General features: G+C 41.8%; 1 protein-coding gene across 4 annotated transcripts in view; it reads left to right on the top strand.

Annotated features, from left to right (window-relative positions):
• The first annotated feature begins 309 nt into the window (after nucleotides 1–309).
• The window catches only part of GOLM2 (golgi membrane protein 2), a 40,782-nt gene continuing 17,313 nt past the window's right edge, over nucleotides 310–23,778 (top strand). For 3 of the 4 annotated variants that reach the window (XR_016439239.1, XM_090028233.1, XM_090028235.1), the window contains exons 1-8: nucleotides 310–783; nucleotides 14,338–14,392; nucleotides 15,668–15,770; nucleotides 17,161–17,251; nucleotides 19,019–19,166; nucleotides 19,586–19,666; nucleotides 20,016–20,114; nucleotides 21,437–21,610. Coding sequence is in view for 3 of the 4 variants with exons in the window: in XM_090028233.1 (XP_089884359.1) it covers nucleotides 457–783; nucleotides 14,338–14,392; nucleotides 15,668–15,770; nucleotides 17,161–17,251; nucleotides 19,019–19,166; nucleotides 19,586–19,666; nucleotides 20,016–20,114; nucleotides 21,437–21,610 (1,078 nt within the window). In the remaining variant the exon portion in view is untranslated. The remainder of the gene's footprint in view (nucleotides 784–14,337; nucleotides 14,393–15,667; nucleotides 15,771–17,160; nucleotides 17,252–19,018; nucleotides 19,167–19,585; nucleotides 19,667–20,015; nucleotides 20,115–21,436; nucleotides 21,611–23,778) is intronic. The other variant, XM_090028234.1, reaches the window with a different exon arrangement.

The raw sequence follows: 23,778 nt of genomic DNA on the forward strand, positions 1-23,778 counted from the left end.
GGAAGTGCCCGGGAGTGATGTAGAAGAGGACAGCTTCCCCCAACAGTGATTTGAGGGCCGAGATCTCGCGAGAACGAATCCGGAAGTGGCTTGGAGTGAGGTGAAAGCCAACGGTTACTGAGACGAGATCTCGCGAGAACATCTGGCAGCTCTCGCGAGAGATCGGAATGCGGAAGAGTGAGGTAGAAACCAACTGCTCTCCCAACGGTGACTGAGGGCCGCGATCTCGCGAGAGACCGAAACGCGGAAGTGGCGCCGAGTGAGGTAGCAACCAACCGCTCTCCCAACGGTGACGAGATCTCGCGAGAACATCCGGCACCTCTCGCGAGAGGCCGGAACGCGGAAGTGGCCGGTTGTGAGGTGGACGCGGCTGAGGGGGAGTGAGCGGGGCGGCTGTTGGGCTGGGCTGGGTCCCCCCCCCGCCTCCGCGAGCTCCGCCGCCCCCCGGCCGCCCCCATGGTGGGCTTCGGGGCCAACCGCCGGGGCGGCCGCCTGCCCTCCCTCGTGTTCGTGGCGCTGCTGGGGCTGGTGGCGCTGCTGTCTTTCAACGCTTGGAGCGCGTCGTCCCGCCAGGCCGCGCTGCTGGAGGAGGTGGCGACACTGCAGGGGCAGGCGCAGCGGGGCGAGGCGGCCCGCGGGCGGCTGGAGCAGCGCAAAACCGAGCTGCTGGGCGCCCTGGAGTCGCACAAGCAGCAGCTGGAGCAAAAGGAGGCGGAGTGCGGGCGCCTGGGTGGGCAGTTGCAGGGCAAGGACGGGCAGCTCCGCAAGTGCGAGGACGGCAAGGTAAGGGTGGCAGCGGCGGGGGAGGCCTCCTTGTCTCACCCCCTGTACACTGCCCAAGGGAGAGGGGGGAAATCTTATGTCTCCCTCCCCCTGCAAGTATCTTCCTTTTGTCGCCTCGTCAGCCTCTCCTCATAGGGAAGCATTTTTCTCCCATGAATTGTGCTCGTTGCCCTTTTCTGGACTGCCTCGAGCTTTTCTGTGTCCTTCTCCAGGTATGGAGACCAGTGCTGGGTACAGCATTCAAGGTGTGGATGCCCCATGGGGCATCACGACATGTTCAGTCCGGATGCCAGCCGGCTTTACGCTGTGACCACCTTTGCTTGCCTGCCTGTCAGGAGGTCTTTGCTTCAGGGTTGCACCTTATTTAAGGGCATCACAGGTGAAACCCTTGAGGTGGCATTATGAATAAGGACCAACAAAGTCAGGACTGAGAGAACCTGTGTCACTGTCTTGAAAGTTGGTGTAAACTGACTCCTGGACTGTACCCTGGCAGTACATGGGTGCAAGGGCTATACTGAATACAGGTGATTGTTAATATGGCAATGAAAACCTTGGAAGCTGTCCTAGGTAGGTAGGGCTGGGAGTCCTGTCCATGGTGTTCATAGGCACTTCTACCCAAGGGACATCCTTCCCACCCCGCATCCTCTCTTCCGCCCTCCCACCCCCCTACAACTAAGAGGGAAAGTCTGAGGTGCCAGAAATGCCCTATAAAATGGCACAAGTTAAAAGCAAGAGTAATGAGGATGCTGCACCAGCAGGGAAGTTGCTGGGTAGCTGTTGCAGATGAGTTTGCTTCACTTCAGCTTTCTTCCATGACCTCCCACAACCATGATGGCAATACACCAGCATTATCGCAGGAATCAGTATGAGTCATGTCCTGTCCTGTCCTCTTCCCCCCCAGCTTTTCCCATAATGGAAAGAAAAGAAGAGAGCTTTCCTTTTTTGTATCTGGTCTGTTTGAACAGCTCCCGTAGCAGTGGGACACAAACAGCTCTACTTCTTCCCTTTGACCTGTGGCAAGTTAGGGCATCCTTGATGTTTTGGGGGAATGTTCCTAAAACTATACCAAAGGCACAGGCACTTGCTTGTATGGGATGGTTTGGATAGGGATGGTTTCTGTGCGCAGGCGCTTGGGCTAGATGACCTCCTGAGGTCCCTGCCAGCCCTACTCTTCTGTGGTTCCATGGTCTGTTTTGGCTAATCAAAAATTCATCCAAAACTTTAAAATTACAAGGAATTAGCCTCACTTCCTGGATAGTGTGTGTGGTAAATATTTTTGTGCAGCACAGGTGCTACCTGTACTTCTCCTTTTTGACCATATGACCTAAGGGGATTTAAATTATCCTGCACATGTGGAGTTTTTTAAGCTCAAAAATGCCTTTTTTAATTTTATGGTTAAAGTTAGCCATGGGTAGTGCTAGCCATCTTGTGAAGGAAATCTTATTTATCCTTTTGCATATGGCAGTTTCTATTTATTGTGGGAAAAGGTGAGCAAATAGATTTTGTGCCAGCATCGGTATACTTTTGTGACAGTTTAGCAAGGTTAGGTTAAGCAAGCAGTCTTTTCATAGTGAGAAGTGAAGAGTATGTATTAATATGGTTACGTTTGACAGACTCTATGTATGGTAACAGATGTAGTGCTTCTTGGATGTGGTTGGCAATTGTGTACTTCTAGTTGAACATTTAATTTTAGTTACTGCCCTCATAATAGAATTGATGAAGTATCACTGTGCAACTACCTTATTGCTTTTCCTTGAGCTTCCTCCTGCCTGTCATTTAATCATATTTTGCTGTAGTGTTATTTAATAGCAGTATTTGTGATGACACAGTTTTACAAGTGGAACTGATAGTTAACTTCATTAAATGGGAACTATTCAGGTTCTTGTTTTTAGAAACTGCCCAAGTTTTTTAAATGAAAATTATCTTGAGTCCAAATAAAAATATATATACTTTATTCCCTGTAGCAGAAATAAATTGGGGAAGTCCACAAATTCTTCCTTTTAAGTAGAAGTGCCACACATTGATCTGTTTATGGTAAACTTTGGTTCATTTTCCACTGCAGCAATACATGAACCATTTGCATCTTGCAGTTGAAGTGAAAAGTGGTATTTGGTAGGGATTAACTTTTGAGAGCCTAGAAAGTAGAGGTACACACATATGCAAAATTGCCATCAAGTCCATAGCCTAGTCCATGCACTTTTCTGAAAAATCAAGTATCAGCAGAAAATAAAAGAATTATTATACCACACTTTGATTTAACAGTTCACATTTGATAAATGTCAATGAAAACCTGTAGTTAACATGTAATTGCACAATGCTAAAATAAAAAAAAAAATGTGCCTCGTTAAAGAAGCTGAAAATTATGCTAAACTAGATGCATTTCATTGTTACATACCATATATCTGTCTTATTGCTTTGTGAATAGAATGCATTGGATTTTTTTCAAAATTTTTTTTGTTTTTTGGATGACTTTGTTTGAAATTTTGATTTTAAAAAAAAAAATCCTGCTGTATTACCAGCTCCTCCTTCCTGACTATAAATGACTTTGACTATGAAAGTTTCTAAAATTATTGACTCTGTCTGTGTGTGTGTGTGTGTGTGTGTGTGTGTGTGTGTGTGTGGTGTTTCGAAGCCAAGAAATAGCACTTGCATTAAATAAGCAAATATAAGTTCCTTTAGAGCTATTTGATCTTAACTCTGAAATTGGAATATCAGATTAATAAAATACTGTAAGATTTGAGCATTTAGAGGGAAAAAATCCTACTCTTCATTGCATTTGTTTTTACACCAAATTGACTATAGAATCAAATTTACCTAACTATAGTAGCTTTTTGTATCCTGTTTATTGCTTTAAACAGAAAATGGCGCAAGTCACAGGTCAGGCCTACTAATGTTGAAATGTTGCCATCTAGTAAATTGTGGTTAGACTGCTTAGCATAGTTGCATTATTCTGCCTTTATTAGAATGTGAGAAGCAAGGATTTCTGACCTGTCATGGTTACAACATCATTCTTGTGCTACTGTATATGAGAGTGCATATTTCTTGCTTGAAGGAGCACATTAAAGAATTTTTTTTTTTATTTTTTTTTTTAGTATTGCAGGACATGCAGAAATGAGAACCCAAAAGAACCCACTAGGGACTTCGGTAGCACCTTTTTAACATTTCCTGAGGTGTCATTTTAACTGAAAATAGTAAATAAAACGGACAATAACTGTTTAATTGTCCAGTGTTAATTTTCCTTGAGGGTTTTACTGTAATGAGAAATGTCTTTGTTTTGTTTCTCACTGGCTAAAACAGTGTCTGTTATGACTGTTTAAAGCCCTCATAGAAGGTGTGCATGGTAGAAACTGGCTGTGATCATTTGATTCCTCTCCTTCAATTTAAGACTATCTTAAACAGTTCTAATAATTATCATTAGCAAATACAGGCCACAGAATGACAGGAATGCAGAATAACTTGAAAGCCAAGCGCTGCAAAACTGCAGTGCTTAGCTGCAGAGGAATAGCCTGGATGCTAGCAAATGCTATAAAACACAATCAAGTTTTGACTTCTTGCAGATGCACTTGAAATGGCACCCATGTAAACTATCAGCAGGTCTTGTACCATAGACTGGTAATATGCAAGACTTCAGACTCTACCATAGGCACTGATTTGGAAATATCGCTAGTTTATAGAATACTTGGTTTCAAATTCTGGCTGATTAGACAGTAAAAGGCATTTATAACCTCATGTCTAAAGTATCACCGGAGAAAGCAAGAGGGACTAATGCAGTGGGTTAATTGCATTGTCTGTCTTCTCCCCAGAATAAAAATGATACCAAGGACTGTAGCAAAGCTGTACACAGTTATTTGGCATGTTTCTAAATTGCTTGGAATATTGCAAGATTAAGGACTTGTTTGCACAGGGGGTAGCTACCTGATTAGCCTGAGTTGCTGCATACTGTGTCCATGTGATGCGATTTCTTACGGAGTAGTAACTAGATACGTACAGCATAGTCTGTCCTCCCATTCCAAGCAGCAGTATTTTCACCTTGTAGCAAGCTGCTGGATATTCAGGTGCCTGGATCTTTCCTGTGTGTGCAGTGTTGATGGTTTTTTGGCTGTCTTCCCGTATTACTTTGCACACCACCCAGACTAGCTATTTCTGTCTTACTTCTGTATCCTCTAATTCGCACAAGTTATACTGATTGAAGTGACTTGTTTTTTCCTCCTTTAAATGACTGGTGTGCAGCCAGATTTGATACTTTGTGCTTTTGTACATTTGCACTTGCCTGCTTCTGGAGTTGCACACTAACGTTTTATTTTAGCCTTGTGCGTTTCCTTAGAATGTGTTCAGAGGTTTTGGATTTTCTCACCCTGTAGGATGAGGTGAAGTTTTGGAGTTTTAATCTTGCAACATGGGTATTTTTGAGGCTGTCAAAAGACGCCTACATGGGATCATAACTGGATGCCATGCACAGTGTTTTGAAACTGAGGGTATGCAAAGGCTTTCGAGGGGGCAGAGGACAAAAAGTCTCCAGCAGTGTTTGAGGCACCTCTCCGGATGGCAAGGAGCTGAGGATTTTGGGATGGAACACAAGTGTTTATGATGTTGCTAATGAAGCAAAGAAGTGGAGGATTCCAGGACCAACAGCAGCTCTGGGTAAAGAGGTATCTGGAAGTCGGGACTGGACATGCTAGCAGACCCTCCAGAAACGGAACTGCGCTCCACCTCCTTACCCATCAGCCTTTCAGCTGTAGAAGAACCTAGTCTCCTAGCACCACTGTGGAGGAGACTGGTAAGCACTGCTATGTTAACCTTTATTCTAAGTACTGGGTATAGCATGCCATGGGCTACACCTGATATTCTTATTGCTGGTGCTCAGAGCTGACATCTTGGCTGCCTGTAGCCTAACTTGCTCTTTTCCCTCCTCCAGTTGCTCCAAATAGGGATGGTGCCATTGTCAGTAGAAAGCAGTAGGCTGCTCCGCCAGAGTCAACTTGCCACTGTGTTCCTCTGTCTGTGCTACACACTCAGAGGAGGCATCTTGCCAATTCAGAGAAGAAAGCATTATCACACAAATATTTGTTGATGGTAGGGTAATCCACAGTTCCATTGTGAGGACATAATGTACTCTGTGCATTGTGTTTTGATTTGAGCAAGAAATGATTTGGGTTCATTGGGATTTATCGGCACAGAACTTTAACAAAGGTATTTCTCAGAACAAGATGACTTACTATCAGTAAGCAAATATCACTTAGGAAAGAGGGGGGCTACCCAGCAGTAGTAATGTACTAATACGGGGAGCCCAGCGTACCGATGATAATTCACTGCAATATTGCATGTGCATGATAGAGGACTTTGATCAAGCTTGCTGGGGATATAAAAGGGGCATAGAAACTGTTCCGTCTGTGCCCTAGTGTTACAAGATAAGACTGCCTGCTGCCTTGTTCCTCTGTGCCCTCCATTGACACAGAGTGTTAGAAAGGTCCATACTGGTAAATCTCAGCAGCAATTGTGGCTGGGTTTTCCTTAGCCTTTGCTTTTTGGCTGTCTGTATTGGGGGTATGCCCTTAGTGTCAGAACTGTCGGCCTCAGTGCAAACACCATCTAATCCACCTGCCAACTCCCCAGAATAATTCGTTTCTGAGATGTGGAGATTTAAGGTTCCTAACAGTGTGCAAATGTAATAACCTCTCTTTTTCTGCACAGTCTCAGACCTGCATGTTTTGAATACAGTCTCCTGTCAATTAGGAGAGTTTCTCCTATGGGGGGGTGGGTATTGAAGTCGTAGGGGAGGAGAAGTAAAAAGTGACTTGCCATCTCCAGAGTTTTTCCAAGACTGGGCATGGACCCTGAAGATGGCATCTCAGAATTGGGTGAGGGTGAAAACTTGTTTTTTTGGGGGAGAGAGGGGGGAACTGAACAAAGACAACTGAACACTGGTTGTAACTTTTTCTCACCTTACAGAGGCTGAACCTGAAATGCTTGCCATTGCCTTTATCAGCTGCTTCATGTCATGTTGTGTAAAGAAAAGAAGAAATGCTGGACATTGTAGAAGTGTGAGATATTGCCTGACACACTCAGTCTTATAAGGGAGTTGTTGAAGAATGAGAGAGGGGAAGGCCTCTCCAAAGCCAGATGTCTGAGAGAGAGGCCTTTCCCTGATCCAAGAGACTGAAATGGGGAGCTGCAGAGCCAGTCGATGGGGGCTTGTGAACAGACCAACACGAATGCAAAGCATGCTCCATGAAAACTTCCACTTCCCCTCTACTATCATGCACCAAAGGAAGCGGTGGTGGTCACATCAGCCTGACTCTTCCATCCTACAGATCCTAAATAATTTGCTTGGAGAACCATAAGAACCCCCATCCATGGGTTGTTCCCACGTGAGAGTGAAAGCGGCAGCTTCTGGGAGTGGACTACTTTGTTCCCTTTCTGTTCAAACATAGGTTATTGCTATGCCATTTCAGCCTTGGAGTCCTGAATGGAAAAGCCAGAGCAGTGAGTGGCTACATGAACTGATAACTTCCTTTGTTATAGATTTCAAACCCCTTCACTCATGCACTGTTTGTACAATGTTACAGTATTTGCATCTTTGGAAAAATTAAAGAATGGTTCTATTTAAATATGGTCATCTCTAATCAAAACATCTTATGATCTAAAATCTGAAAGGATCCAGTACTATGAAAGTACAGCTTCCAACTTTAAAAATTCATAAAGTAAGAAAGACATAGAAAAAACTAGAATTCTTGTTTCCAAAATGATACCTTTTATTAGACCAACTGGAAAATGGCAAGAAAATTGTCCTTTTTCCTTTTCTTGCCGTTTTCCAGTTGGTCTAATAAAAGGTATCGTTTTGGAACCAAGAGTTCTAGTTTTTTCCATGTCTTTTTGTTTCAGACCAACACAGCTATCAGGTATACCCCTAAAGTAAGAAAGAACACTAATGAAAACATGCTTTTTTTTTTTTTTTTTTTTTTTTTTTTATGGCCTGGCAAATCACAAAACTACTGCTGATGCCCTACACTGGCATGGCCTTTTCATGGCCTTTTTCCTGTATGATGTATGTATAGTACAAAGTAAACATTGCATTTTTGAAAAAACAAACAAAAAACCTCCAAGCAATAGTTTTTCCTTAAACAGGATTGCAAGAAATTCCTTATGATATATTTCTGCCAGGTCTCATTTAGAAATATGTGCCTTAGTAGCTGTCTGAAATGCCCTGAAAGCTTCTTGCTATTCACCTTCCAGTTGTGTGAGGGCCTTGATGGACATTGCACAATCAACACATTAATCGCACGATAAATCCATAATATGTCACGTGTTCGGCCGTGATAAAATGGCAAACTAGCTACAAAGCTGTTCCATACTTAGTGTGGAACATCCTTGTGGCTGATTTGCATCCTGCTTGAATTTGAATTTGTGGCATGTTTAGCATCAGGCTGCACAATGGTGGATGGGCTCCCTGAGTGTCAGCAAGCTGAAAGCTTGTATAGTGTAGACCTGCTCCCTTGATGCCAACCAACTGAAAGGGTGCTGTGAGGGACCTATTCAGTGTCTGGATCTCCATGTACACAGCTGTGCAATATGGATCTGACATTTTACCCCAGATCCTAAGAATTACACATCCTGCCATGCATGTCTGGCATGGCAGGATGCATCATTTTTTGGGGTCCAGGATAAAATTAATCAGATATCAATTGCATGGCTAAACTCACATCTGCCTGGGGCCTGAAATGCCTGTACTTGCTTTCAGATGTTGGGCAGAGTACAGAATTCAGTTATAATTCAAAGCAGGTACTGTCTGGCAGCTTCTAGCCTTTCTGTTAGCAATTGCTTTCTACTCTTCATTCTCCCAAAGGCACACTTTACTGTCAGTGTGGTAGTTACAGTTTTCTATTTTATACAGATATCCATTCTGTTATACGGAAGCTTCATCATCAGTGGTGGTAGAAGATAAGCAGAATCTCCCTAGATAACAGGGACACTGTCATACCACAAAAGTTCACAGTGTAGCTGTGGGAACAAATTTACCCTTTTTTTGGTTTTAGTTAAAGGGAAGAGGCATGACTTTTAGAGCACTCTGCCATCACAAATTCTTTCCAAACAGCTTGCATTAATTTGGTAAACCTACCACAGTTGTTAAGTGGGCCTTGGAACACATCAGAATCCCCCTTTCTATTTATAAATTTGTGCCTTGCATGGAGAGCAAATGAGAATATCCTCTAGTTTCCCGGTATTTATGTAGAACTCCAGTCATGCAAAGTTATAAATAACCCCAGGACTCGCAAGCTTTACAGCACAGGATCATGGTCTTCCTTGAATAGTAGTACATCCCTCCATCCCAGTGGCTGATCTGCTTGCTTCAAATCAGTTAGCTACTGAACGGTAGTTATTTGGTATGAGAAGCTTCCAGGTGACAATTTCCACAGGCTTCTAGATGGATAGGGGAGCCTTTGTATTGGTGCGCTACTGCAGCTCTAAGATCTCTGTAGATCTCCACATAAGTGCCTTTTCTCATCCTAGGTCTACAGCACGGTCCTTTGCAAGCAGTTGATGCCTGTTTCACTAGCCCAGAAATGGTGCTGCCCAGAGTGAAGCTGTTCCATCAAAAGTCCTTCCAGAAACAGCACTGTCTTCATTCTCATTCACCTATTGGTATGATGGTGGGTGGGAGGTAGCTTAGCTGCTGTTGGAAAAACTATTGCTAAAGTTGCTTGGTAATATACTGGTGGCTTGCAAAGCTGCCTCTGCTGGCATCATATAAAATAAGTCTGTACAATCTGCATATTTCTGAATAGTAGCTTTGCAGCACGGAGAGCTGTTCTGTCCTTAAGTGGTCTGGTGATGGTTTGAATACAATGATGCCTAAGAAAAAAGAGTTGGATTAGGGGATAGTGGCAGAATGATCACAGCCAATTTGATGTTTGATCCCTAGACCAACTCCAGGTTTTCCTAGATACCCCAAAATGTGATATGGGCATAATCGAACATGCTATAGGTCCCTGTAGCAGCATGGAGGAGCATGGCATGTTCATCCATAACATTTTGATGTATAACTCAGGAGAAATTCTGCTGGATAGCAGCAGTGCCTTATAGGAAAGTTAAAGCTGACTGTCCTTTTGGATGCAGTTACCATCTGCCCTCTATTAGGCATCACTGCAAAGCAACCCTTTGCATGTAAGGGGCTTGCAGTTCTCTTTTCTTATCCTACTGTCTTTCATGTGAAGGAGAACTGTTGTAATTGCTATTTAGGCAGCATCAGTGATGGAAACCTATGTCGACCATACTATAGAAAGTCCTAGAACTGACTTCCTCACTTTCATATTTTATCTTTGAGTAACAAAAACGAGAGCCAAGGAGAATTTTGTGCCCCTTCACTATAGCTCTTGAGGAAAATCCTTTTTTTTTTCCCTTATCCATATTAGTAGTTATCAAGAACAGTGCAATAGCTCTATATTCTAGGAGGGCTGTGGGGAACTGGATTCTCTCCATATTTTCCTTCATGAGCATAGGTGGGAGGCTCCGTGAACTAGAGACGAGCTTCTCTTCTCTTCGCTACCCTCCCACAAATTACTGGTTTCATAGATGTTAGGAGCTGGAAGGGCCCTCTCAAGATCATCAGGTCCAGCCCCTCTGTGCTTGGGCAGGAAAGACCACTGGGGTCAGATGACCTCAGCAGGCTGAATGTCCAGGTGTTTTTTGAAGACATTTAGAGTAGGTGGTTGTACTGCTCTGGGTGGAGTCTATTCCAGACTCCAGACACTGGAGTCGTAAAGAAGTTTTTCCTTATGTCTAATCTAAAGTGGTCTTCTAGCAATGTATGACTTGGTTCTGGTTTGAAGGATATTTGCCTTCAGCTAAGCCGTCTTGATTATGAGTGATGGTTCTGTTTATTAGCTTTGGTTCTGGTGCCTTAAGTTCTGAAGGAAAATATAGTAGAAATATTTATATATCTCTCAAAGTATCTTCCAGTATCAGAGAAGATTCCCTTTTCAAAATCAAATGTGTTACAAAAGGTAGAAATGGGTAGGTCAGGAACAGGAAAGACCAGAGATCTAAGAAGGCTTCCGCTGTCAGGAGCTCCAGTGAATTGCTTCTGAAGAAGGTTAAAACTGTATCTCCTGAATTTTGAATAGTATAAATTATAGAGAAATAACCTGTGTATTCAGCATGCAAATTGTAAGACAATTCATTTTAAATACAAAAATAAACATATTTAAAAGGATTGAGTCTAGGTTCCCATATAGGGGATGAGTAAAGGAAGCAAATGTTTTGTTTTGTTTTGTTTTTTTAATAGGGCTGTCAAACTCTTTAAAAATTTGATTGTGATTAGTTGTGTGTTTAAAAAAATTAGTCACAATTAATTGCTATTTTAATCGCGCAACTAAAAATTTCAAAATTATGCACAGAGAAATGCAAAATTATGGAGGGGGTGTGTGTACCGGCAAAATTTGTGAAGGTGTGGGTGTGTGGGGGGTTGGAGCCTGGGGAAGCAGGTCCCCGCATGCCCTGGCAGGATGCGAGGTGCGGTGTGTCAGGAGTGAGGAGCAGCAGTAAGGCTAGGGGGGCTGTGGCTTGGGAGTGAGGGGCAGAACACTGCATATCACTGTCCCTGCCAATCGTATACCCCCCCCCCCCCCCCACACGTGTCCTCTTTTTTGAAACTGGAAATACGGTAACTGTACTGGAATGCAGCCCAGCGGTGTGTAGAGCAGCGCCCCTATGGAGGGGAGGGGCGGAGGATGCTGACCAAGGCCCCCATGGTGAGGGAGGGAGTGGGGCAGGGGTGAATGGCGTCCTGGGTCTGAGGTGGGTTGTGGGACAGACCTGCTGGAGGCTCGTCCAAGGGTGCTGGGTGGGGGGGTGGCGCAGCTCCCTACTGGGGCGCATGCCCTTGGGGGAGGCATGTGAGGCATGTGCCCCCCAGATTTGTGTGGGGCAGAGACGGGCTGCCTGCATCGGGCTGGGGCTCTGTACCCTGCTGCCTTTGCCCCAAGAGCCACATGACACTTATGCCTGTTGCTGCTGCGGGGGGGACAGGGGAAGTGCGGAGCAGCCAGTGTGTGGTGCCGGGGGCAAAAACAGCAGGGCACAGAGCCACAGTGGGCAGCCTGCCTCTGCCGCATGCGCATATCTGGGGGGGCACATGCCCCCCATTCCTCCGGGGGTGTGCACAGCAGTGGGAAGGTGCACCCCTGCATGAGCCACCTGTAGCTCCATCCCACAACCTGCCCCAGTCCCTCCCTCACCATGGGGACCTCGATCTGCACCCCCGCCCCTTCCTCTCAACAGACCTACCTGCCAGGCACCACTCTACACACTGCCGGGCTGTGTTCCTGGCTGCCTACATGCGGTTGCTTGAGTGTGTGTCTGTCTGTGTCCGCCTCTGTTTCTGCTGTAGCAGCCTGGAGCCTGTACCTGGGCTGCCCTGCACTGCTGTTGCTGCCCCATGTTCTGCTGCACTGCCACTGATGCTCCTAGATCAACACAAGAACCAATTAATGTGTTTAATCATGCACGTTAACTGTGATTAATTGACAGCCCTATTTTTTAAGTTTCTGGGTATAAGTAAAGTTGGTATTTATACAAAATTGATGGCTTATAATGGAGATAATTTTGCTTTGCAGTTTTTGCCATATATAGTTGGAGTTACTGTTCTGTGTTTTGACTGTATATAAAAGTGCTAACTATAGGGAACGGAACTCTTGAAATTTTATGTTTTTAAAAGAACAACTGGGTGCAAAGCTCTGAAATTGCCCGTGATTTGATCACCATTCCTGTGGGCAAGTACATCTTACGCTCCTCGTTATGCTTTTCTGTGGGGCAGAAGTCCCACCCTTAGCTGCCTCAGACTTTCTCACTGGCTGCTGAAATAGGTGGAATTTACAAAGCACTCAGAGGGGTTCCCTTTAGGAACAAGTATTACAAATAAGATGACCAGTATCTTTTGGGAAATTACTCCCTCCTCCCATCTCTCCCATCCACTGGCTGCTTGAAGGAGAGGTGTAGGATAGTATTTCTCCTTCCACTGGGACCAGAGTAGTTGAAAGTGCCTCTCAACCTACCACGTCGTTCAGTTCCTTTCCTTTGTTGTGGGCACGTGCTTTAGTGCTGATACCACCACATTGGGTATCGATGGTGTAAGCTAGGACATCATAATCTGTCACAAGCAGAAGAGCGCTAATGAGTTTGTAAAGCATGACTAGAACGGTTGGCTTCATGCCATTGTGTACGTAGTATTTTTCATGATTTGGATAATTCTTGAATGTTAATAGTTTAAGGGTCCTCTATTGGGCAAACAGAATTTTAGTATCAGTCAGATGCTGAGTGTTCTCTTTCAAACAGAAAGCTAAAGATGCACTGTGAAGCCTTTTTAAGGGGATGAGTAATCTGGTCAAAAATGTGGGGAGATGATTTTGGTGCTTTTTAAGAGACTGAGGTCATGATTTTTCAGCAGAAAATCTTACCTGACTCTCAGACTTTAAAACTTCAGGAACTGGGTGCAAATTGAAACAGCCAATGTCCTTCCTTCCCAAAGTGTTGGATATGTGGGGGTCTTGAAACATTTGCTTTTAAAAGTAGCTATAAGATTGTAGAAGCATTAAAGGAGAAGAGGAGTTGAATTCCAATATTGAATAATGCTGAAGCCATAGCAGGGGGTCACTTTTGACATGACCTCTGCTAACCTTGGAGGACATTAATGTTGTAATAGATACAAAAATAACAGAACTAAAAAATCCTGTCCTGCAAAGTCACTGCTTATATGAGGTGGGCCTAGGACTATCACAAATAGATCTCTCTGTTGCGTGAGAATTGCCATGCAAAGTCAAGGGAGTTTTTGATCAGGTACAGTATGTTTTGTGTCTCCATCTTTTCCTCTTTATTTTTGTTCTCCCTTATTAAGTGAAGAAACGTAAAACATTTTGATATGATGGCTTTTTATTATATATTTTTTATGTACTGCAATTGTCAGTGGTGTTTTTAAATGACATAATAAGCTTATCTAATCAAAAAGGCCCTTTAAAAGTCTGCATACATCAGTACTGACACAGGCTCCTTAAAATGATGCATTTAGATTATCAGTATTATTTAAAGCACAGGTTCTCAACTGTTTTGCCACAGCATCCTACTTCAGTAAAACTCAAAAACTGTAAAATAATTTTTCATTATGAATAGTTTGTATTTATTTCTGTGCATTTAGGTGCGAGCAATGAAAATCAACTATTATGCTGCAATTTGTGGTCCTCCTTCAGTAAAAAGCTGCTGCAATTTTTTGTAATCTAGATGAACCTGTACTTCTGTTTTAATTTCCAGAGAATACATCTGTTAGAATTAGGTTTAGCTGAACCTAAAGTGGCACTGAGCTTGGGGATGTCATTTTGTTATGTTTAATTGGTATTTTGTACTTCCAGCACCTTTCATCTGGGATTTCTGAAAGCCCATTACAAAGTTTTTAAGATTGTTTCTGATTTTATTGTGAGATCAAAATGCATTCAGATGCACCTGGCTTAATCAGCTCCAAAAATGCATTTTAACTTATTTAGAATGATGATTTTTTTTTTCTTTCAGATCAAGCTGCAGAACAATATATCATATCAAATGGCAGACATACATCGTTTAAAGGGTAAGGAACGTCCAGTTCGAGTGTGATATGGCATATTTTGGAATTCTCTGGGTGTTGAGGAATGGGCCTGAAATACAATATTTAAAGAATATCTGGTGCTAAAGAATTAACAAACGGTAGCTCATCTCCTTCGTGTAAACTCAGGATTTATGAAATACTGCATTACGTTCTCAGGCTTAGATGAATGTTGGGGTGGACTTTCATAGCGGTCTTTGTTATGAAGTGGCAAAGACAGCATGCTTCTTAGAAAACAGCTTGGAGCATATCTAAAGTCTTTGTCATGATAAAGATGATATGTGATATTACATGGGCTAATAATATGAAATGTATATTAAACATTTAGTGTAAAAACTATCAATACAGCAGAGGGAGAAAAAAATCTTCTGAATTTTGCAAAGCTTAGAGACCTGTGGAATTAGAAATGGGCCTGAAAACTTCACTTACAGTTGGTTGGATTTTCCGTGTGTGCACTAGGAAGATTGCAGCTCTGTGCTCCATATGTTGTAATGTTGACTTCTGTCTTTCTGAAGATCTTGAGCTTATGTTTAAAGCAGTTGAGAGGAGCTATTGCCAAAAATTCATACCTGCCTGCAGGCCAAATAGATTTAATTACTGAGTGTATATAAATAGATGTAACTTAATAATAAAATAGTAGGCAGCTTCACAAATATTTCACATTTGCAGCTTGCACAAGAAGGGAAATTTCTAGAGCAGCTGCTTATAAAATTAAAAACGTATGTCAAATATTAATATAGATAAGTACAAAAGTATGATATTTGTTTGAATTTCACTCTTTTCAGTAAAAAAAAAAAAAAAAAAAAAAAAAAAAAAAAAGCATAGAACATGCCTGCTGTATTTTAAAAGCGGTTTTTAACTAATGTAAAGTGCTGGCCTCTCTTGAAGCTTCCAGTTATTGCCACGTGTCAGAAAATCAGCTTGAATATTACTTCCCACAAATAGGTACATCATTTTAATGAAGATGTAGCAATAGTTAAAATTTCCCCTTCCTTCCTTAGCATGGAAGGTCACAGGTACTGTTCTTAAAGTTTTAAAATAAACTTTGCTATTGGCTTCTAGTCTACATAATACCTTGATGCATCAGGCAAATATGCAATGCATATTAAAGATTTTGTCAACAGTTAATCAAGAAATATATTGTAGGAAAGTAAACTGACCTATCTGAGGGGATGCTCCTATATGAGGCACCAATAGTAAAAAATATGCATGTTGGGAGGACTACTTCCTACTCACTTTGATTTGTATTATTTGGCTTAGAACAACTAGCAGAGTTACGTCAGGAATTCATCCGTCAAGAGGACCAGCTTCATGAGTACAAGAAGAACAATACTTACCTTATGAGGAGGTTGGAGTATGATAGGTATGACTTGGAATGTTTGTAGCAACTATAGACTTATGTACTGTTTTCATAAAAGTAAACCTGTGTTAAAGTGCAAACTGGGAACATAGAGATTGCTCTTTAATCCTCAGACATAAGTGTCTCCAGTGGGAAGCTGTCAAATCAAAGGTGGTATCAGCACTGTATTTGAAGCCCCGTTTTCTGGTGCTCAAGGCTGGCTGAGAATGGAAAAGTGTCTGGAGATTATAATTTGTCAAGATTTGTGCCAATTTTTTTTTAAGTTTGACTTTAAATTCTCCATTTCTGGAACATCAACAATTGACTTGATGGAAGAGCTGTTATATTTAGCCTGCGGCTTTTTGAAGCGTTGAGGCTATGTTCATCAAAGTCTCCCTGACAAATTTATTTTGTTGGAATGAAAGTGAAAATGTTGTGGATAGTTAAAACTTCAAGTCATTTTCAGCCTTTCGTAGTAATATTTGATCCGTGGTCTAAAAGAACATCAAGGTGACAAAGTCAAGCGCTGAGAACTTAAGATACACCAAAAGCAATGTTGCCTCTGCAGTCTTACATGATTCCCTTTGCTCGCTTTTTTCTGACTGTAGTGAAGCCTTGATATTTTATAGTAATATGTTTGTATTCAGTTTTGTGTGTTTAAAGGAGAAAAGACCACTGCACAAAAATATAGTCCATCTTGCTGCATCTTGTCAACAACCACATAGTTTATCATCAGCGTTGTATCGTTAGATCTGCCCCACAGATTCTGCTGCTTACACTAAGAGTGACTCATGATGATGGTTGGCAGTCATTCTCTCTCTGAGTGGTTGCCACACTTTTTTTGGTGCACATACCCCTTTTTAAGATTATTATAATGCTTTGTACTCCTATTATTTTGTATCATGGATTTTAAAAAATTAAAGTATAGCACTTACAACCATACTGTAAGCTCTTCAGGACCCTAACAGATATTGTAGACAACTTCATTTTTTTTCTTTTCATCCTTTTTCTCTGCTTATAATTTTGCTTTTCCTTCTGCTTTCCCATTCTTTCCACACATACCCTTTAGAAATGTGTTGCATACCCAGGTTTGAGAAACACAGCTGTATGTGATGAACAAGCACTAGAGGAGGGTGAAACAGTTTGCCAGAAGGTTTCATAGATATTTGCTGACAGCAGAATAATGACAAGACTTGGGGATTTGGGGTTCCTTTCCCACTTCTGGAGAGAGATGTGCTTAGACCTTCAGTCCAGTTCCCTTCTCCAGTCCTCAGGCTTCTCACTCCAGGCCCAGATTTCTTGTCCCGCTGTCCTGCCAGCTTCTGTTTGTGCCAGTTCATTTTTTTCTTGAGGTGGTTATGGGAAAACTGGTATAATGCAAACCATATGTGACTGTAAATATGCTTCCTGTTAGTTTGCAGTGTGGACAGCAGATCAAAGAAATGCGAATTCAACACGAAGAAAATATAAAGAGGTTGGTGGAGCAAGCTGTACGGGAACAAAAGGTAAATGGTTAAAAATAATCTCATCTTTGAAACGGGGATTTTTTGTTTCAATGCCCTTCATTATTAATTGCAGTCAGTTGGGACTAATTTAGAAGTCTGGGGCATTAGCTGTGGCTTGCCAAATGGTTAAACTTTTAATTAATTATGTTTTTACATGTTCTGTGCTGTACTAAAAAACTCTTTTTTTTTAGAGAAAAATGGATTGTGTAGTATTATAATGTTGGGCTGTATTGTGGCAGGTGCAGCAAGATAAACATTACCTTGCTATTTAATAACTTACATAAGCAGCAGCCTAAACAATTATGCATTATGCATATTTCTGTCAGTGTTGCATAGATGTTAGTAGCTGCCACTACAGTAATTCCTCTGCCTTTTAAATAAAGTGCCATTTATTCTCCAGTAAGTACTTCAAAATACCAGTTTTTTTTAAGGAAAGATTCTTGCCTTACATTCTTGTCAGTATTTGCAGAAAGGGGTAAGAACAATATCATAACTTCACAGTGAAAAGAATTTCCTTTGCTGTAATTTAAGCCCATTTTTTTTTCTATTTGCAATAATTACGGAAGGGAGTTCATGACCTTCCTTTTTACAGTCCCCTTTTGCATTTTGGAGGATGATTCTCACATCCCCCTCAGGCTTCTCTAGGCCAAGCAAACTTAGTTCTTTCAGCCTGTTCTGCTACACCAGAGCTGGTTTTGTTCAGAGTGTCTGGGGGCCACGCCAGCCACGGCCCCAGGCCACTCACCAAGCAGACCATACATTACAGGGGCTAAACACTGCGGGGGCAGCATAACTGGACAAACACCTCCCTGGAGTCATCTGTCCCCAGCACTCTTTCCTGCCCAGGGCAGGGGGTCGGACTCGATGATCTACTGAGGTCCCTTCCCATCCTAAAACCTCTGAAATCTGTAGAGCCCTGAGCAATGTCACGGGAAGGTCCCCAGGAGACGACAAGGACTTAGCCATCACCACCTTCTGGAACCTTCTTGATAGGAAAGAGGAGAATTTATTTAGAGTGCTCCTGTGACTGCACCAGGTCAGGGAAATGCTTTACTAGGACGTCAAAGTCTCCACTATGTTAAAGGCCACAGAAAGATCTAGTAAGGTCAAAAAGACACCATTTGCCCTGTTGATCTCCAAGCGAAGATTGCTGACCCAAGGCCACAAGCACAGGCTCTGTGCTTATACCCAGAATGAAGGCCAGACTGATGTAGGTTCAGGAATTGGATGGCATGCAGATGTGGCTGGAGCTGTTCTTCTATCTGGTAAATGCTCTGTACAACCCCACCCATTTTATGTTCTTTTCCTCTAAATAAAAATGTAATATTTTACTTATAGCCAGGCTGCAGGTTAGCAGCCTGTTTTAGTGCTGACCTTAATATCTGTAAAATAAATTGCAGATACACAGCTGAGCAGCTGCACGTTTATTTAATATGTACCAGGTAAAACTGTAACTACTCTGGCATATCCATTCTGGGGACATGTGTTATTTCTACAAATGGCTGCTACCTTTCTCCAAATTGATAATATCAGATACCTTGCTGAAATTTCTCTCTTGCAGTAAATGGGAGACAATGCTTTGGTAGAAGGCCTTCAGGAGTGCTTAATGATAGTAATGCTCTTGGTGGGGAAAGATGTGGCCAGAGCAGTCTGTCTCTGCTGATTGGCTGCTGCAGTTGAGAAGCCTCAAACTGAAGAGTAAGAAAATCACCTTTTTTTCCTTTTGAAGGTTGTGTCTGTTAATGTCCGTTTAATCTGTTTTGACAGCAGGGTACACAGAAAACCCAGCCCAGTAAAGACACGGAACTGGGTTTGACTGAAGATGATCAGGCCATGTCAAAGAACGTTCAAGAGACAGAAGCAAAAACTGTAGTAAAAAATGAGGAACCCTCAGATCGCCTTGCAAATGACAAAGGTACTTCCTTTTGGTGTCACTTTGCGTAAACATAAAATAATAGTGTTATTCCTCTGGATTAAGCAAAATGATGAGTTTTCTTTTTTATTGTAGGACAGTGAGGTGTCTGCCTTTGCTCTTTAGTAGGTAGTTACATATCCTGATTGCAGAAACCATCATGTTGGTGCCCTTCTCTCTCCTCGTAGGGCAGATCAGTCCCTGAATCCAATCAAGGTGGTTTTGATCCCTCCAGAACAGTTGAGGCACGCTGGCAGGAGGCTTCTGTGGGAAAGGTTGGGAGATTGTTACCAGCGTTGCTTGTTCTGTAGCTAAAGAACTTGGCTCAAGTGGTGCCAGCCTAACACCCTGCAAATGTTAAATTTACTCTTTTAAACTGTAAAAGGACAGTAAAGAAGCACTTTGTATGTTTATTTTGACAGAGAAAATCAAACCAGGAGGTGATGCAGGCATGCCTGAAATAGAAGAGAATGACCCTGCTAAAGTTGAAGACACACCTACTGGTTAGAAAAAAAAAAAATCACATTCTAATAATTATTCAAGTTTTTTCTATTTTATGCATTCTCATTTAAATGTAGCTTTGTGCCACTGGTTGGTGTTAGCTAATTTGATCTAGACAGCTTAAAATCCATGTAGTAGAACTAAAACTGTGTTAATCTGATCAAAAATATTAAAGGAAAAATTTTGCAAGGTGCTTGTGAGAGCAGAAATTAAGATATTTTAATGTTTCCATTGTCTCACTGGATTTTTAAAAAAATGGAATTAAGTAATAGACTGCTAAATTAAAGACTAGTAGATACTGGTGCTTGCATTGAACAGAATTTTTAATGCAAATCCATTTATTTCATTTAGCTTTAAAGAAGCCGCATATTTCATCGCTTCAAAATGAAGGCCATCAACCCAATCTCAATCTTCCCACTGCACCGCCCCATGTACCAAACGTGGCTCCAGGTATGGTTCACCAGCTAGTATCAGGTCTCATAAGAGGCTCACCAGCTAAAATCCCACCAAGCTGTAAATTAGTTAGCTTGGGGTTGCAATTGGGTAAATTCTGTTACTGACAATATTGGGGGGAAAAAGTAAGCTGCAGCATATGTTGTTATGGAGGTGTATTTGTTCTTTGGTGGAAAGCTGGGTTGTTTCTTGGACAGTGCTTCCAGCTGGTGGATAGTCAAATGCTGGTTTTGTTCGAGTGGTGAAACACAACTTAAATGTGCATGTGCAACATGACCAAACAGCTGTTTATAAGGTGTGCCTTTTTGGGATATACATCTTGGGTGCCAGTAGGACTAGCAGTGAGCAAAAGGAAAACGTCCTCTATAGGGCACTGCAGTCCCTTAAAATTAAATTAAACAAATGGATTTTTTTTACTCAGCGTTTACATAGGTCTAAATGTAAATATTAATACTTCCAAATCACATCTTTCAATAACAATCTCTTCCTACATTAGGTTTTCAAAAACAGACCATGGCTCTGGATTTGCTGAGTAAAATGTGTTTTTCCTGCCTTCATAAGAAAAGCAAGTAGACCCTCTCAGTGAAAGAGGGTCCCTTAAGTAATAGGAGTTTGGTGTCCAATTTCAGAGAACAGGATTTCCCCCGCTGAAAGGATTCTGTGTATTCCCTAGTCATGTACCTCTCTACCTGCCTGCCTTATACACTATTACAGGTTATTTGCAGTGGCTTTCTGTTTAAGCCACTGCTCTAGAACCTGTGGGCACTTTTACGTGTGCTCTGGCAGCGGAGCGTGGGGCAGTACTTAATTAAAGTGACTCTGACAGTCGCTCTAAAGTGCTGCAGCATCTCGTGTACCAGCGTCCCTGCGCTTCAAAATGGTGGCGGGGGCACTTAAACTAGAGCTCATTCGTCGAGCTTGTTCCACAGCCATTTGGAAGCATGGGGATGCTGATACACGAGATGTGAAGGCTGGCTGGTGCGCAGTAATTACCATGCTCCAGCACACTGAGTTAATCAAGTTTGCTCCAATGTGCTGTAATTACAGCGTGCCAGAGCAGCTTCTGTACTTGTGTACAGGCACCCTGTAAGTGTCCTGTATTAAGTTTTGGTTGAAATCGCAGGCAGAATCCATAGGAAAAAAGAACTGCTTAGAACTGGTACACTTGGGAAGGTCACGTGTTTTGTTACATACTGGAAAAATATATCTGAAAACATTAGCCCTTCATGGAAGTCCAGAATGTTCTGTTTGGAATCAGCTTTGGAGTGGCCTTTTTCTTCTGTACTGCATAAGAAACTAAAGACATTTCTTTGTTTTAGCTTTAGATGCTTACAATGATGGGGAGACTGATGCAGTGAAAAAGATGCCTCCAAATCCTCTTCGGCACTTGATTCCTGAACAAAGTATGCAAAATCATAAAGAACAGAAAATAGAAATGGACCATGAAAAATTTCCAAAGGGTCGAGCTGCTGAATTCCAGAAGATGAAGCAAAGTAAGTTGGTCATCATCATATACTTGTGTACTACTGTGTATTTTTGCATATTGTGCCAGTAGCAATAAGCTGCTTGAAAATAGAAAATCAAATATATGGGTGGCCTTATGAATATTAAGCCATTAGAAAATTTAAATACATTTAAGATCTTACTGCATAGAGCACATTCCTTAACCTTAAGAAATTAGTATGTCATTTTTTAGAGATTAGTTTAAATTGTTAAATGATCCCTATCACTTTCAGAAATATATGCTATTCTCACAAAACTGCTCCACTCCAAGTATACCATTAAATATAGAATTTCAATAAAAAAAACCCTAACATGTATCTGCTGGGGTACATAAATTGCTGCTTGTATCACATGGATGATTTGACTAAATAGGAAAAAAATAAAAGTTAAGGGTTATTTCTTGAGTGCTCCTGTAAAAAGTTTGGTTCTTTAGTCAGAAGATATCAACTTGCTTTGACTACTTTATGCATATTGTTCAGAAACTTCAGAATGGGAGGGCCTTTAGGTTGTCTTGGGAATTTTTTTTCTTTTGACAACAGCAAATTCAGCTTGGTATGTAGCATGTAACAGTCCTGCCAAGTGACTTTAGCAGAATGGAGGTGACACAAGAGATGCGTTAAATGCAGTTTCCTGTAGGTCGGCTGTTTTATTATGCAGGTTGTGTGTATTGGGCATAATACTCCGTGCTGTACTATTGTTTTGTTTTTTTTTATTTATGCCTTGAGTCTTCAAAAAGTTGGGTTTCTTCTGGTGGCAGTGAGGATTGTCACCAACTGGTCTAACTATATGAAAAGTATTTTCCAAGCCCTAGATTCAGTTGCCTGGGAATGATTTGTTTAGTTCCGTGGGATGAGAACAGGATGCTTGGAAGACTCATTTTTAGCACTGTCTGATTGTTGTGGTGTTCAAAACAGTGTTTTTTTTCCAGTTTTAATTCTGTTTATTAAATATAGCAGCCTCTGAAGCTGAAGTTAGAGCTAACGTATCAATATTTATTGGTAAGCAGGTTTCATCTAGGTCTTTTTATGTGAAAAAAGCTGTTCATATTTTTCAGATGAAAAGTTCATCTGAAAAGAAGTAAAGTGAAGAGAACTAGAGGGAGGCTTTTGTGTTTTTAAAATCCTAGAATTCTGTTCTTAAAAAATTCTTCTGTTTAGCTATATCTGATTATTCCTGATATGTCTGCAATTAAAAATAATTGCATTAAAACAGTTGTAAAATTGACTTATGTGGACAGTCAGGTCTGGTTTACTGTTGCCTTTTGAAAAGCACATTATCAAATTGAGTGTGGATTTGGGCACTTCAATATATTTTTTTACATTTAGAAGTAAATTTTAAACTTGTCTAGTAAGGTTGAAGCTGTTTGGCTGCTGCTTTCGTGCAAGAAATCTAAAACAATACAACGGGTCTGGGTTTTTTTGTTTTTTGTTTTTGTTTTTTTTCTTTAAAGCAAGGCTGAATTGGCAAAATGCATTCAACCTGAAGCCCCCAAAGACCAGTTAATTATATTAGACTAACATGGTTGCTCATGTGTTTTCTGCTTTGGTGTGTGGGCCCCCCTTGTGTGTATGATCAGATGGTCTTGAGTACAGGTTTCCAAGTGCTATGCCTGTAGAGTGCAGGGTGTCCAGCAGCGCCTTGTAAGGGTAGGTAAGGTAGCTGCACTGTTTTTTTTTTTTGCTCAAACAGAATCTAGGGGATGAAGGACTTTGTAGCAGCTGGGGAAAAATTCAGCTGTACAATGCGTATGGACAGCACCTCCGAAAGAATCACAGGTATTGTAGGGATAAGTAACTACTCTCTTCTTTAAGCTGTTACCCTAATACAGGGGTGGTCAGCCTGTGGCATGGGCAGTCTGTGTGGCACGCAGCGGATTGGAAGGGGACAGGCAGCACAGTGACAGATAAGGCAGGAAGCAAAAAGCTGAGCAGCAGATCAGGTAAGGGAAAGGGATCAGGGTGACATTTGGGGAGGGTGTGGGACTAATTGATGGCACATTCTGACAAAAAAAGGTTGGTTCCCACTGCCCTTATGCTTTCCATTTCTGGTGCTGTGCAAGCTGCGAACTAGTAAATCCAGTGACTTTAGCACAGCTTTGTCTAAGTGGGTATTGGAGCTTGGGCCTGTCACCGAAACTATCTCATCTAGGAATCCTAGG

Source organism: Crocodylus siamensis, chromosome 15 (genome assembly GCF_052110815.1).
Source record: "Crocodylus siamensis isolate JL-2025a chromosome 15, ASM5211081v1, whole genome shotgun sequence".
NCBI lineage: Eukaryota > Metazoa > Chordata > Crocodylia > Crocodylidae > Crocodylus > Crocodylus siamensis.